The sequence below is a fragment of the Protomyctophum bolini genome, assembly GCF_963924005.1.
Source record: "Protomyctophum bolini genome assembly, chromosome: 4".
In the NCBI taxonomy this organism is placed as follows: domain Eukaryota; kingdom Metazoa; phylum Chordata; class Actinopteri; order Myctophiformes; family Myctophidae; genus Protomyctophum; species Protomyctophum bolini.
In genome coordinates this window covers 16,560,235-16,576,412 of record NC_137865.1, presented here as the reverse complement: position 1 = coordinate 16,576,412, position 16,178 = coordinate 16,560,235, and the positions used below count along the sequence as shown (strand labels likewise).

At 43.0% G+C, this 16,178-nt stretch overlaps 1 protein-coding gene across 6 annotated transcripts in view; it reads left to right on the top strand.

Moving 5' to 3' along the window:
• Positions 1 to 16,178, top strand: part of srgap1a (SLIT-ROBO Rho GTPase activating protein 1a) — a 105,956-nt gene that overhangs the window by 31,039 nt on the left and 58,739 nt on the right. For all 6 annotated transcript variants that reach the window (XM_080761992.1, XM_080761991.1, XM_080761990.1 and 3 more), the window contains exons 2-3: positions 3,148 to 3,343; positions 13,711 to 13,873. In XM_080761992.1, the coding sequence (XP_080618118.1) occupies positions 3,148 to 3,343; positions 13,711 to 13,873 (359 nt within the window). The remainder of the gene's footprint in view (positions 1 to 3,147; positions 3,344 to 13,710; positions 13,874 to 16,178) is intronic.

The window sequence follows — 16,178 nt, the reverse complement described above, 5'->3', positions numbered from 1 at the left end:
TTTTAACTTTAAATGCACAACAAAAGTGCACGCCAGCTACACTGTACCGTACGTACGCTGGCTATGTGTTTCTACTAGTAACTAACTAGGCCTGACTATTTTGGGCCTGACGTGTTGTGAGCTTCTAGATTGGCTTTTTTCTTTATTTTTAAAGATTTGTTTTAGGCTTTTGACGGCTATTGACGTGAAGATTGACAGGAACGAGGGAGAGAGAGTTGGGGGGGGGGGGAGACATGCAGCAAAGGTCGTCATGAACGGGACTCGAACACTGTGTGCCATGGCGCTTTGTCAGTTCCTCTGACAGTGCGTTAGTTGTTTTAGACTGAAGCTGGGCTTCAGGAGGTCACCCCCCTCTGCTTACCAGGCACTTTTCTTCTCTCACAACAGAATGGGGGCCCCGCCTGGCCACTGGCCAATTACAATGATTGTGAGTTGCAACTCTGGACATATTTGTTGGGGAATTGGGGTGGGGGAGGGGGGTTTGGGCTGTTATGGGAAGTATGCGTTGTGTGGCCTTCAAAGACCGAGTTGGACGACATCCAGTCCAGAACAAAAGGTCTTTGGTTCCAACTTATCGCCACAAAGGCCCAACTGCATTCTGTTTGTCCCCACGTCCATACCAGGAGGCTATGTGCAATGCATTCTGGGACACTGCTTTCATTCCTCAAGCCAGTATCCACTCAACAGGTGTCTGCAGCACGCACACACACACGCACGCAGGCAGACATTACACCAAAGACAAATTTCCACAATAAATGAGTGTGGACAATAAATGAAAGTAACACGGGGCGGGCGGGCGCGCACGCACACACACACACACACTCACTCACTCTCACTCACTCACTCACTCACTCACTCACTCACTCACTCACTCACTCAGCAGTGAGTGAGTGCTTTTAATGACAACAAACAATTATTGTCAAAATAGGTATTTGGTCAATGATATCTTTATTCAGTCCATACCGCCCAGCAATGTCACATTCTCCCCTTGAAAACCTCTCTCTCTCGCTCTCTCTCGCTCTCTCTCTCTCTCTCTCTCTCTCTCTCTCTCTCTCTCTCTCTCTCTCTCTCGTGTAATTCAGATTAAAATGTATCTTGTCAGAGTTGAATTCAGTTCAAATAAAGAGGGCATTCACAGAGGTTTTGGAAGTGATAGACTGATAATGTTCTCTGACAGGTGGCTGCCTCCTGACATGACTCTCCTGTGCTACAGCGTTGGTTGTCGTCAATGGCAAATGTTTGACTTGGAATATGAATATTTAACGAGTACCACTGTGCAGTCGGGAATGTAATTGTGTTAAATGATCCGGTTAGTTCCTTTGTGTAAATGCCATGCCAGCTTTGTTTTAATCCCCACATCCTCATCGACTAGTTGGAGGTGGAAGTAATTGCAGCGCAGGGTTTTATTCAGCCACTAGAACGGGCTAGTGGAGTTTCCTGCGTTTGTTTTTCTGTTCCTTTTTAAATGTTTCCCCCAAAATCTTATATTTTGATTCTTGCTACTGGTCATTGACAGTAAAATCCTTTTAAATATTTAAGCCTTACAATTCTAAAAGCCACAAATAAATGTCATTCTTAAGTGGCAGCCTTAGTCTCTTCTCCGAGAAGCACTATCCCACTATCCCGGAATCCCGCACTATATCCTGCAGACCAGCCTGTGACATTTGAACACCATATGGCATGTTGTAGATTAGAAGGTAGATTGTTTCCTTCGTAAGTGAATGACATTGACTAGAGCTGTGTTTTAATAACACATCCTTAGTGCACTGGTGTTCTTTCTGCCAGATGTGTCAATGAGGTTGAGCTGTATAGTTCTTGGCAGCATTCACTGCTTTATTCCACTGCAGATTGTCAGGCTGCAGAACTGAACATAATTATGTTAGTAACTAACTGGGTTCAATGTAGTGGTGTACAGTTTTAACTTCTGTGATGAAGGGTTGAAGGCAACCAATCAGATATAGCATCGGGGAAACAGCCTCTCCCCTCCTTGTGGGTCTCCTCAGAATGGTATAAGGAGAGAGTGGCGACAAGGGAAGTCCTAATTACTTGATCATTACTTCACTCATGTAGACATGTGTCGGTTCCCAGGAAGTCCTTTGGTGGGCCATTTGAAATACAAAGATATGACTGCGTTTTTTATTTTAATAAATGTATTTACAATATTTATATTACTTGAATTATATATCTACAGCGCTGCTAGTGTTGGTTCTAAGGGTGTACACTATCCCCTCCCCCAAAAAAAAAAATATATATATTAAATAAAAATGGTCCATTTGGAGTGAATGGAGTTGTCTCTCTTTACACCACTCTGGGTCTGTCTCCTACTTGAGTGGGTTATTGTCATTGGGCCCTCAGGAATGTTACGGCATACAGTAATCAACTATTTCTAATAGATCCCGCCTAAATCAATTCATCAATGCTGCCTGGTAGTGGCTTAATGTTGATGAATGGAGCAGAACCCCTTGGTAATTCTGCTTGCATAAACGATTTACTGTAAAAAATAAAGAAAGTTACAAATGCAGTCCCTCTCTTTGGCTGGAAACACGACTAATTGAGTCAGAAGTTGAATGGCCATGAAGAGGCTTACTGCACCAAGCGATTATAGTCTGCTTCCCAACAATCCGATTGCTGTCTGGGACAGTTTTAATCTCAATAACCCCCAGTTTTGTGTGCATTAGGCCGCGGACCCGTATGTCGGTCTCTGAGTTACAGAACTGTAACTCTGTTGGTACCTAACTCAATAATTTAGCTGGGACCTGGACCCCACTTTGAGAACCATCGTTGTAGGGTCTTTTTTTTGCAGTCTCATCCTCTCAACAAATCTCCTACGTTGTGGAATCCGCTCGCTTAATTTAGAAAAGTGGTCATTAGACAGCAATTTGGCCTGACTGAAATTCAAAGAGCTGACCAAGTGCAGTTTTAAGGTCGCTGTGTAGTCCATCAGAACAGTCTGCTTCGGGAGGGTTCACCCACGGTAACGGGGCGGGTAACGGGGCCAAATTTTGACGGGCGGGGTGGATCTGGTTTCGAGTTTTATACAGAGTTTACAGAGTTACAGAGTTACACCCCCCCCCCCCCCCACCCCAGAATAGGCATGCTGGGGTTCATGTGGTTAATGTATGTATCGTTTGTTCTGTCTCTTTTTAGAGATCCGGGCGCAGCTGGTAGAGCAGCAGAAATGTCTGGACCAACAGACGGAGATGAGAGTCCAGCTGCTGCAGGATCTTCAGGACTTCTTCAGGAAGAAGTCGGAGATCGAGATGGAATATTCGCGGAACCTGGAGAAACTGGCGGAGCGCTTCATGGCAAAAACGCGCAGCACTAAGGACCACCAGCAGTATAAGTAAGGCGCTTACTGACTGACGGGAAATGCACGATTTCATAGTAAATGCGACTTGCGGTCACAATCAGTGAAAACGGGGGTTTTGCAGTGTTCCTTTGTTACCGCTTCACCTTTCTGTCAGTTTGATTGTCCTGGTCTTAGGGCTGGGAAATTAAACGGAAAATATATCGAAACCAACTTAACCTTAAGTAGGTTAATACATTATTTTCATTTTCTTCTTGTATATCACCCATTCTTGAGATAAGGGACAAAACTTTTTTCAAACTGGATTTTTTTTTTTTTTAAGATACATTCAAATCAAATAGATGTATTTGTAGACACAGGTCTCAACTACCAATCTTGAGAAGGAACAGGTTTTTCGCATAACATTTCTTTCTAAAATGGGACATTTATGCACTTAATACCTGATTCATGTCAACTCCGTCAGACACACTAAAATCCCTTTTAATTGAATTTTATCATTTCAACAATAATATAAAGTCCTCAGTTATCTTATAATGGCTTTCAGTAATCAAGTTAAGTAATACAAATCTTTTAATATTATTTTGTTCCAATATCACACTATTATGAAATATCCAATTTCTCAAAACCGTCATTTCAACCTTTATTTTCAATATTATAACATGAAAACCATGTAAAAAAAAAAAAAATCATCATTACGTATCATTTCAGTTGGTGTTTCAATACATAAGCACAAAAGATTTGACAGCGAATTTTCTATTTCTTTGGAAATTAACAAAAACATCACGGGACGAACGTCTGACGGAGTTGACGAACATCTGACGGAGTTGACAAGTTTAACTGATTTAGGTTCTAGACCACCTAGGATCTTGATTCTGGTGACTAATCCCACATTTTCAAGGATGAGGAATACAGTGGTACTATTTAGATTTGCCCTGTGAACATGGCAGCCATTTTTCAAAATGGCCGCCAACTTTCTGTTATTTCCCAATAACTCAAGTTCTACACCACCTAGGATCTTGATTCTGGTGACTAATCATACATTTTCAAGGATGTGGGATACATTGGTACTATTTAGATTTGTCCTGTGACCATGGTAGACATTTTTCAAAATGGCCGCCAACTTTCTGTTATTTCCCAATAACTCAAGTTCTACACCACCTAGGATCTTGATTCTGGTGACTAATCATACATTTTCAAGGGTGAGGAATACAGTTGTACTATTTAGATTTATCCTGTGACCATGGATGGTAGACATTTTCAAAAATGGTGGACCTGCTATTATTTTACCAATTTACTCAGGGAATATTATCAGAATAATATAAAATCTGTGAATACATTTCTTACCAAGAATTTTCTTCACCAATGTTTGTAAAGGTGTCTACTAACATATCCCACATTGGTTTCTATTTGACCACCCTAGGGGCATGTTTGACAGCTGCTGAAAGTTGGGTACCATCAACAACCAATATAAGGCTAAATGTTCTAAATTTCATTATGCTTTAAGTAGCATGTGGCATGTCAAACTAGGGGCTTTTCATGATTCTGGATCCATTCCAAGCATTAGTTTTGCACAAAAAACACTACGTTGGCTAAAAACGGCCATAGCCATCATCACAGATGTGATGCCACATGGTCACAGGACAAATCTAAATAGTACCACAGTATTTCTCATCTTTTAAAATGTATGATTAGTCGCCAAAATCAAGATCCTAGGTGGTCTAAAACTTGAGTTATTGTAAAATAACAGCAGGTGGCGGCCATTTTGAAAAAAAAAAAGGCTGCTATGGTCACAGGACAAATCTAAATATTACCAATGTACCCCACATCCTTGAAAATGTATGATTAGTCACCAGAATCAAGATCCTAGGTGGTGTAGAACTTGAGTTATTGTAAAATAACAGCAGGTGGCGGCCATTTTGAAAAATGGCTGCCATGGTCACAGGGAAAGTCTAAATTGTACCACTGTATCCCTCATCCTTGAAAATGAGGTCTTAGTCACCAGAATCAAGATCCTAGGTGGTGTAGAACTTGAGTTATTGTAAAATAACATCAGGTGGCAGGTTTTGTAATATGGCTGCCATGGTCACCACGAGACCAATCTGTGATGGCCCCATAGCCAAAAATGTTCCTTAAGGCATGCTCTAACTGTGTGCCAAATTAGAATACTGCCCATTATTCAAAAACAATAATTTTATTGTTTTAGGAACACTTTTGTCAACTCCGTCAGATACACGTCAACTCCGTCAGACACAAAATCTGACGGAGTTGACGTCTGACGGAGTTGACAAAATGGCATTTGTTTTCATCTTAACCCTCTTTAGTACAATGTAGCCATTTTGTTTTTGCTTAATTTTGTTAGCTAAACCTAACCCCTAAACTAAAATAATAAACATTATTTTGGAATTCTTAACAAAGATCATAAAAATGTGCAGACGGAGTTGACATGTAAAAGCTGTGACCACATTGTTATCAACATTGTTTGTTTAAAATATCAAACAATTGAATGCTTGTCAGACCAGGTACTCCACTGTTGCAACAAATATAAATGGGACTTGGAAAAGGAGTCTTCAGGCTAAATCTGTCGACAATATTTTCTGATTAATTTAAGACTTTTAAAAAAACCTGACGGAGTTGACGGAGACGTGGGACGAACATTTGATATGAGATATTTAATAGAAAATATAAATAAAAATTAACTGTGTATATTATTTGCTATGTTGTTGACAATCTACTTTAATTTAGTATGTATATTTATGTGATTGTGACAGTATTAGACACTTTTTTGGCAGTTTGAAATTGTGGCCACTTGCTGGGGACAGGCTAAATACAGGCCTTTTTGGGTACAGGGCCTGCTTTTAACTAATTCAGATGGAATATGAAAACAATTATAATGAAATTAAGGGCATAATAATACACAACTGTATTACACTTAACTTTGCAAGTGCTTTTATTTTTATGAATTAATTTATTTTTTACATAAAATAAGGCTCTTATGTGTGGGACATGTTTTTTCCACTTTTGTCCCTCATCTCAAGAATGAGTGATATCAATGAATCGACAGAAAGGTCTTTAAGATGTTTTATAATTGACCAAGTCGATTAACCACATAACCCTGTATTATACTACTGTATATGTCGTACAATTGCCGTATTTACAAGCTCACAGCTTGTAGATCTGATCTGATCTGTTCACCATTTTTGGATTAGTTATTTATCTATAATCGTTCATTGATCATAATCGATGCCAAAGTGATATTGATTTGAAGTAATGGTCTGTCCTCCTGGTCTGGCCATGTGACTTGCTTAACCCATTCTGGGCGGGAACCCCTTTTGGTGTTTTATGCATTATGTTATACTTTAGCTATTGAAAAATAGCAGATCTACAAGCTCATAGCGCGGCACCGAGTGCCACGCTATGAGCTTTTAGGTCTATAGGTCTAGGTTTATTGATAGGATGAAAGTAGTCTGACAGGAAATGGGGAGAGAGATGGGGGAAAGACAGGCCGTCGGGATCGGGAGTCGAACCCGCGGCACGCCGTCAGGCTGGCTCAGCAGCCTAGGGCCAGAGCGAACGTTTTTAACTCAAACTTAGCTTCTGGGGGGTCCCTGGAACTACATATTTTCAGATGGGAGTCTGCGGCCAATTACACATGGAAAAGGTTGAGCACTACTGAGTCTGACAGATAGAAACAGAGGTCTTTCAGAAAACTGTTAGGATTTAGAAGTCATTTTTCCTTCAGGTTAAATGGGTTAACTAAGTGTTTTTGTGGATGTTGACACAGTGTGCTGTGCTCCTCAGGGTCTTGTTCCGTTGTAGGGCTCTGCTCAAATCGACAAGCGTACACATAGCATATTGGTTGAACCTGTGGTTGGAACACAAATAAAATAAATAATGTTTGTCATAGATCTGCAAATAGATCTCACACGTGTGTGTGTGTGTGTGTGTGTGTGTGTGTGTGTGTGTGTGTGTGTGTGTGTGTGTGTGTGTGTGTGTGTGTGTGTGTGTGTGTGTGTGTGTGTGTGTGTGTGTGTGTGTGTGTGTGTGTTTTCATGGTGTGTTGCACAGTCTGGTAATTCCTCTTTCACATAGGTAAACATTGGAGAATATTTCTTCCAAAAATGCAGGACGTTTGAATAACAGCTCTCAGCTGTAGTTTTAATTTTACATAAATGACACAAACACAGTACAGCATCTGTGTTCACCTCATTCTCCCAGTTGTTTTAATTGGGCTGACTTGACTTGAGGTATGAAAAAAATGTGTTTTTTCATTCTGTCGTTGCAGTTTTAGGTGTGTGTGTGGTGTGTGTGTGTGTGTGTGTGTGTGTGTGTTGGCATGGCTGAGCAGCAATAAGCTGAATTTGCATTAAGCAGCTAAATCGCTGGGTAATTAACTGCCATTTCTGCCCAGACAAACAGTGTGGTAACTGCACTGCATTCACTGAATGCCTCTGCCATAGGTAGTTGCACTCCATGGGCTGTATTTTGCGTGTCTTAAGTACCAGGTCTTATTCCCTAACTTGAGTAAACTAAAGACCTGGAGGCGTGATCAATGCCATTTGGCTATTCTGAGTGGCCAAAGAACATTGATCACGCCTCCAGGTCTTTAGTTTACTCAAGTTAGGGAATAAGACCTGGTAGTTAAGAAACGCAAAATACAGCCCCATATCTGAATACTGTTTACAGATTTCAAAGACAAGTTGGTTATATTGTCTTTGGGTTGTCATTGGGTTACACAAACTAGCACATGTGTGTGAGAATAATAGTAAACGCCTTTAAAAAAATGTTTTTAAGAAACTGACAATGCTACCAATGCCCTTTCTTCCTTGGGAAAGAAAAAAGGTATGGCTGGACTCAAATCAATAGGCTATTTTCGCTATTATTGCTAATCAGCAAATTGTACAAATAAGTGTAATTACCTAATTTAATCAGTCTAATCAATTTTGTTCTGTTCATTTGTTAAAAGAAATGCTAAAACTATATATTTAAAAAAAACATGCTTCTCCATTATTGAATTTACCTGCATGAAACGTAGTTGTAGGCATTGTGTTGGTGTTCTTCTCTATCAGGTTCTCCTTCAGGATTGAGATAAAGTGAGTGTTTGTCAGAAAGGTAGGTCAGAGACAGAGAGGCTTGCTCCTGCCTCCTTGGGGAGGAATCAATCTTGCTTCAGTGATAGAACTCCTTGCATGGTGTTGCTCTGCTGGTCATCTTGTGGCTGGATGGAAAACCCACAGAGATATTTTATCTTCATCTAATCTCATCCAGCAATTCCTATTCTGTGGGCCGAGTCCCACTGGTGGGCCACGAGCAGGGCAGGGATTTAATGGAGGCCATGGCCTCAGTTTGGCCTCAGTCTCGGGCCATTTGTGTTTCAACACCAAGTGGCCGTGCCCCTAAAATGATGAAATTCCATGCCTGGCCGTGAGGATATTGGAAGAAAAACATTAAAACAAGATGGCAGATCTACAAGCTCATAGCGCGCCACCGAGTGGCGCGCTACGTGCTTGTAGGTCTGCTATTTTTGAAAAATCGAAGAACGACTGACATAGAAACATAGCTTTTTCAGAAAACTGTCAGGATGTAGAAGACATTTTTAGAATCTGATCTCAGGTCAGAATGGGATAAACATAGGCTTACAGTGGAGTGGTGTGGCTTTGGCAGTGACGTGAACGTGATATATAAAGTTATCCTACCCCCTGGGGGACGCTGGCGCCCTCCAGTTCTAGTCCAAATACACCCGAGCAGACGAATGCATCACTGGATCAGGACGGTGCACCGGTCAGTCCACCACCGTCTGGTCTGCCTCCCAGGATGCACTGGGAGAAAACAACAGGCCCACAGCACACAGTTCCTGGGAGTGCCATTCAATTCAGTCTGCATGGTCCACTTGTGTACTGTGACTGTTTACAGAGCACACATACAGACACAAATGGACAAATATCGACATACACTCACTCTTTCTCTTGCTACTCTCTCTCACGCACGTGCGTGCGCGCGCACACACACACACACACACACACACACACACACACACACACGTACGCACACACAGCCACAATGTTTGCTCAGGGAGGGATAAGCGGATGGCAAGCGAAGGAATCATTTAATTATTTATATTATACCAAAGCCACCCTTGGGAACATCTTGAATAGACCACATTTCATCCAGAATCAGGCTTCTGGTTAAAGAACTTTGCTTTTGCTGCGGGCTTCAGGTGACATATCTCCACATATAGCAATATATACTGTAGGCTATAGTCTATTAATCCCGAGGGAAAATTGTTAATATTACCTTACCGACTGTGATTATTTGTCATGCACTGATTAGGTAACAGATAGATAAGCTAAACCTAGGCGGGGCGGGGTTGATTGAGAAATTTTCATTCATAGTAATTCTTCATAGTAATCTTGCAAAAGCTGTTATTGTTATTCACTTGGAACAAATGTTAAATCTGTATTTAACATCTTTAACGCCGTTATTGTTCTGGAGCCATAGTTTAGTGAGATTACCACTTAAGATTAATACCTGCAGTTGTCACATTCCTTTGGTAGCTACTGTAACGCTACACCACACAGAGCTGCCACTCTTGTGTGCCAGCTCTAAAAGGCTAGTACAGTAGCTATTAAATGAAAGATGTTATCACCGTGGCACTAAAGGGACTTTGCAGTATCACCCTTGGTCACCAATAGGAGCTCCTGTTTCAATATGCAGCGTGATTATGTTCTGCTGGCAGTTGACTGCCGCCCGTGTGAAGGAGATTAGATCGACTTTGACCCGCCGATTCCTGGATTTAGAGTAACGCACGCACACACACACGCGCTCTTTCTCTCTCTCTCTGTGTCTCTCACATACACACAGCATATCGTTGCTGTCAGACAGAAACCTCATATTTCAACTTCATGTTTTTATTATTTCTTGTAAATGAATGCCCTACTTAGTCATACTACAGTGTCACACAAAAATAGCGACACGTTGTGTGACCTTATAGATCGGCTATTCTGGCTATTTTTTACCTTTGCTCATGTGAAAGTGAAAAGTAAACAATTTTGGACATACAAGGTTTCCACCTGACAACGACGAAAGATTAGTAATTAAGTTGCCTTGTCTGTACCTGCGTTTCAGCCCCTCAGTGTTTGTCTGTCTGTCGGTCGGTCTGTGTCTGTCTGACATAATTCCTGCCCCGGCGGAAGGGGAAATGATGACATTGTAGCCGTCGTTTCCTGCTATTATGTGGGGGTAAGCAGAGTCCCAGAGGTCGTTCAGCTGCCATGGTCTGCGTCACAAGCCCCCCCCAACCCCCCCTGCCCCAGCAGCCCTCTCGTTAGATGCAGCAGGTCATTCCATTAACCATGCCGTTGCCCACTAAATCAACCAATTGATTTATTGGAGGGCACACTTGTGTGTGTTCAATGACTCTGTTGTCTCACATGGCCAGCCCTGCTAATCCAGCGGTTATGTATAGTATGGGGTCCTCGAGGGGGTTCAAAAGGCGGTTCCCTATTCTGGGGGCGAACATTTGATGAAAAGCTCACAACGTGTTGCATTGTTGAGCTTGTAGACCAGCTATTGTTGACTAAAACATATGGTGTAGATGGAAATACTAGAAGTAGGACCTAACCACCGGTCAACTAAGTTTATAGGGGTTTAAGTAGTTAACTCTCATCTATAGTACTGTTTCTTTGAATCAGTTCTCTGGGACATGTTGGTGTTTGGCGTTGTGGGGTTTCACTCCTCTATACTGTATTAGGAACCTGTCTGGAAAGAAACTGCCTCTGTCACATGAAGTCGTAGTGGATCGTACGTGTTTTAGGGTGACGTCATTCACTGTCGCGAGCCAAGTTGGCTGTTGCCACTGGTGACTTTATGCAATTTAAAACCCAAGAGTTAAAAAGCATGGATGCAAAAATAAAAGGCCCACTGCAGCGCACAGCGGTGCATGACGACATGGCCTGAAAGAAAGGCAATGGCGTTTGTTGTGGAAATCTAGGAAGCTGAGAAGAGAATATGTTTAAAGCGGCCACCTGGACATTATGCGAGTGCTTGTGCATAAGCGAGCACGAATGCATAAATGACACGGGCAGACCCACACTCTTCTTGGCGCATGCCGACGTTGCGGTGACACAGAATGAAAGAGCTACAGTCTCCACTGATGCATAATGCAGAAAGGGTTTTCACAGTAATGGTGGTTTGACGGAGCGTGAGGCCGATTCTGTCCAGTGATCCTGCAGCTGAAACACAGCTTTTAACCCCCATTTTACTCTGACATGAACGTGTCCTGTCCACACTGATCATGTGACCGAGGCTTTTAGACGGATTGGATTTTATTTTTATCATTGTTATATATATTTTTCATGACATTGTGTCAGTGTGCCAGTTCCTGGATGGATTCTGTTTTTGTCATTGTTCTGGATTTGTTCTTTCTCTTTCTCTCTTCTCTTTTGTCATGCGTGCAGTTTGCTTCTTCCTGTTTTTTTAAACATCCCCCAACTTGAGAGAGGGAGAGAGAGAGAGAGTATTTTTCAGCTGTCTGGGATGTCAGTGGCGTCCATTATGACTCGATAGAAAAGAGTATTATTGAATTTTCACTCCCACCACAGCAGATAGTTTGTCAGTACCGTGAGCTCTCTGGCCCCTGAGTGCAGAGTTTCACCTGTTGCGTTGACAAGTACTGCCTTCCTTTGTGTCCTAACCTTGGGGAGAGGGGAGGTGAGATGGGGGGGGTCTGGGGGGCGAGCAGAGGCGAGTCTCCATATGGTTCCTGCAAGACTTGACCCTAGACCTCTGTAAAGGGAGGCACGCACGCACGTGCACACACGCACACACACACACACACACACACACACACACACACACACACACACACACACACACACACACTATTGCTATCGTTGTGAGAACATCAACATTTCAGGACAGTGATTTTATGATAATCTAATTTTTGGCCATATTTATAACTAGCTACAAGTTGTGAGCATCATGTAGATATTACATTTTCTGTGCAAGGCAGACGATAAGTATAAAGCAGGCATAACCTTACAGAAAAACAATCAATATAACTTTGTAATGTTAAAACAACCACTCTTTCCACCGCAATTTTCCTCACAATATCTATTTCTCTAATTCTACTATACTTGTGGGGATGTTTGGCCCTCACAAGTATAGTAAAAGTGTGTGTGTGTGTGTGTGTGTGTGTGTGTGTGTGTGTGTGCATGCACACAGACACACACACACACGTGCATGAACACAGTCACATTATGTTCCGCTCTTTAGCAGGCAGTAGGAATGTTTCATATTAACCCAGAGGAAGCGAGCCTGCAGGTTGGTGCTTACCCAGGGACCAGGCTCTCTCTGGCCTGGACAATGTCCCACAGTTTGCCTGAAGACAGCAGACACAAGGCACAGCTCTCAGCCTCACGCCACTACGTCTCCATTACATTCTTAAGCTCTCTAACATGCACGAGGAAATAGCAGCTCTACGAGCTCCCGTTGTGAACTTGTAGATCTGCAATTTCCTGCAAGCGAGTGTAAAATCTTAAGATATGTCTTTCTTTCTGTCTGACTCTTTTTCTTTATTTATACTGGTAGAATCCAGTTGAGATACAAGATGTATTTTCTACAAAAAGTTACATATTATGCTGTAGCACATTATCAAGCAACAATAAAAGCAAATGTAGAAAACACAAAAACTCTAGTTAAGGGAGCAGTTGCAATTATCAATGCACTCTGTCATTCAAATCAGTCACTAAACGTATACAGAACCTAAACGAGGCAGGTCTGTCTGCATGTGGTTCCAAGCTACAGAGGCGTCGGCCGAACTTTGGCACCTCTCTCTCTCCTCTCTCTCTCTCTCTCTCTCTCTCTCTCTCTCTCTCTCTGTGTGTGCAGGTTCTACCGTTAATTTCCTGACATTTTCATTTAAATTTAGTTATTCATACTCACTTTTCAACTAAAAGCACGTCCATAACTTCCAACTTTAAATTGTACTGAAAGCTTTGAAGTCGGGCCTGGCTTGGAAAACAAGCTGTGCCCCAGAAACGTCACGAATGCCTAACTTAAGTCCCTGTTCTGACGCGAGCTGCAATCCCTACAGTACTGTGTATATATATGGAGTATGTTTTTTTTATAGGGCCAGGAGCATCAATATATAGGTCAACTCGACAGCAAGGTAGGCATACGAGCGTCACGCTTATGCTTTTGTGATGGGAGCTGATGTACTTTGCATCCTGTGAGGTTTGCAGAGTCGGGCAGACACAATCACACAACTGTAAGCCCACGAGGGTCTCGATGTTCTCGCACAGATGATGAAGCCAGGTTTTCTGAAAACTGTCAGGATTTCGAAGGCATTTGTTGAATCTTTTCTCAGGTCTAAATGGGACGATGTATTTTGTCTTCCCCTTCTTCAGGAAAGACCAGAACCTACTGTCTCCGGTCAACTGCTGGTACCTGCTGCTGAACCAGGTGAGGAGAGAGAGCAAGGACCACGCCACGCTGAGCGACATCTACCTCAACAACGTCATCATGAGGTTCATGCAGATCAGCGAGGACTCCACCAGGCTTCTCAAGAAGGTATAACTCTCTTCTTCTGACCCCTCCCACGTCTAATAAGCTCACGGCTTGTCGAATGTTCCATTGCACCATGAGCTTTCGATTTCTGTGATTTCTGCCGCTTGACACCGCCGCACGAGAGCTGCATAATTTGGACACAAGACGGATCTGTCCTGGCTGATTCTGATTACACACACACACACACACACACACACACACACACACACACACACACACACACACACACAGTCTTTCCTGCTCTCACGTTGACCCATCATTGCTGATTGTCCATTTTATTCCGTCATCCAAATCGTTCCTCGAGTTGACCACAAATTCAGTCCAGATTTTTACTGGCTGTTCAAATTGGGCAACAATCAAAACAATCTTTCACTTTCAGCTTAAGTAAAACCAAGTATATTTAGTAACGATTATATATGATATATGTATTCAAGCTTTTCACTTGATCTGTACGACGCTGTTACTCGCAGAGCTTGTGGTTGAACTCTGGTGAGCTGCAGTTACAGTGCAGAGGAACCTCGGCCACCACAGCCTGTCCTGTAGCCAGGCTTAATTCATGCTCCATCGTGCGATGGTGCCGTGCACGGAAAATAACCGACTTACAAGCTCACGACACGCCGTGTCTGCGGCACAACGTGAGCTTGTATGTCGGCTGTTTGCGAACGGCAACACAGTTAGGCTTTTACCCTCCAAACTTCTAGTCTGTGGACTCGTGACCAAAACCCTGGGCCTGTGCTCCCCACCCACCACAGAGACGACAACTCCCAGGCAGATTAGGAGGTCCTGTGCTACAGGAGTCACATGAACCCACCGCAGCAGCAAATTACAAAGCGCTGCTTTGGAGCAGAGCTCTGTCAAGTTGAACTAGAGACTTCTCTCTCTCTCTCTCTCTCTCTCTCTCTCTCTCTCTCACTCTCTCTCCCCCCCTCCTCTCTCTCTCTATCTCTCTCTCTCTCTCTTTTCCTTCCCTCCTTCCTTTAAATCCCCTTCCCTCCTCCTTTGCCACATAGTCTGAATTCCACACTAAGGGCAGTAAAAGCCAGCGGGTTTCATTCATGTTCAAATTGATTAGCATCTCTGATGGGTTCTGCTTTCATACGGTCATATTGAGGAGTGGTCTTACTCTTTAGCACTCTCCACTCGCCTCCCCCCCCCCCCCCCCCCCCCCCCCACACACACACACACACACGCACACACAAACAGGAAGTTGCAGCAGTCATTTCCTTTTGGTTGTGGTTAGAGGGGTCCTGGTCTTACTAATGAGTCCAGATGTGGAACAGGGAGGGCCACCTCTCACAACATGCTGCTTGAGTTTGGCCTGATGTGTAGTTTGTTGCACACCGGTGTCGCACACTGGAAATATACGATCTACAAGCTCACAGCGCATCGCCATGCTATCCTCTGTGAGCTTGTAGATCGGCTATTTTCTCAGGCTTTACTCTCTCCTGACCCCTCCCACATTGCTGCATATAATGACAGACTTCACTACCCTCTGTCAAACTTATAATTCTAAGTTCAGAAGCCTTTGTAGGTTAACTTATGGCTCACAATCTCATCTCCCGCATTCCAGAAACCCCCACTGAAACATTTATGCATATATTGTTTTTCCAAATCGGTGTTTGTTTGCACATGGAAATAATGGTTTGTGTGTGTGTGTGCGTGTACACCTCGTTATTTTATATCCGCCCTCTTTTCCTTTGTTTTGAGTGCTCAGATCGCTCTTTCTATATATATTTCTATCCATATATGATTTTAAAGACAAATGACAACTCGGTGGGAGGCCCAGGTTCATAGGGGACTTGAGACTCTGCATGCCCTGTAATTACAGCGTCCCCCCTTGGCTTTGATCTCTGCACAACTTCGGTAATGAGTCACAAGCAACACAGGAGTCCCCTCTGTTCCGTGGGGTCCCCTCACCCTCGCAATTTGGTGGAGACAGCTGCGCTGTTGTCACCCATCCAGCAACATCAAAGACCGTGTTTTTATTTCCTTGTGTGTTCTGGCCTGAGGATGTGACCTAAAAAAAGCAGTGCACCAGACAGCCCGGGTCAGGATGGACCCCTGTACCTGGAACCGTCTGCATAGCGGCCAGTCCGTGGTCCAGGCCCCGTTTGTTTTGCGCATGATGCAGATGCTTTAGTTTGAAAACGTTTGCTGAAAATAGGAACGCCACGTTGAATCTAAAATAATGGCTGATAAATTAGCTGGCCTCCATTCATTTAATTGCTAACACAGTTGGATTTGAATGAGGTTTTTTTATTTCCCAGTTGTTTGAATGTTATCTAAATGATAGCATGATGATATCTAC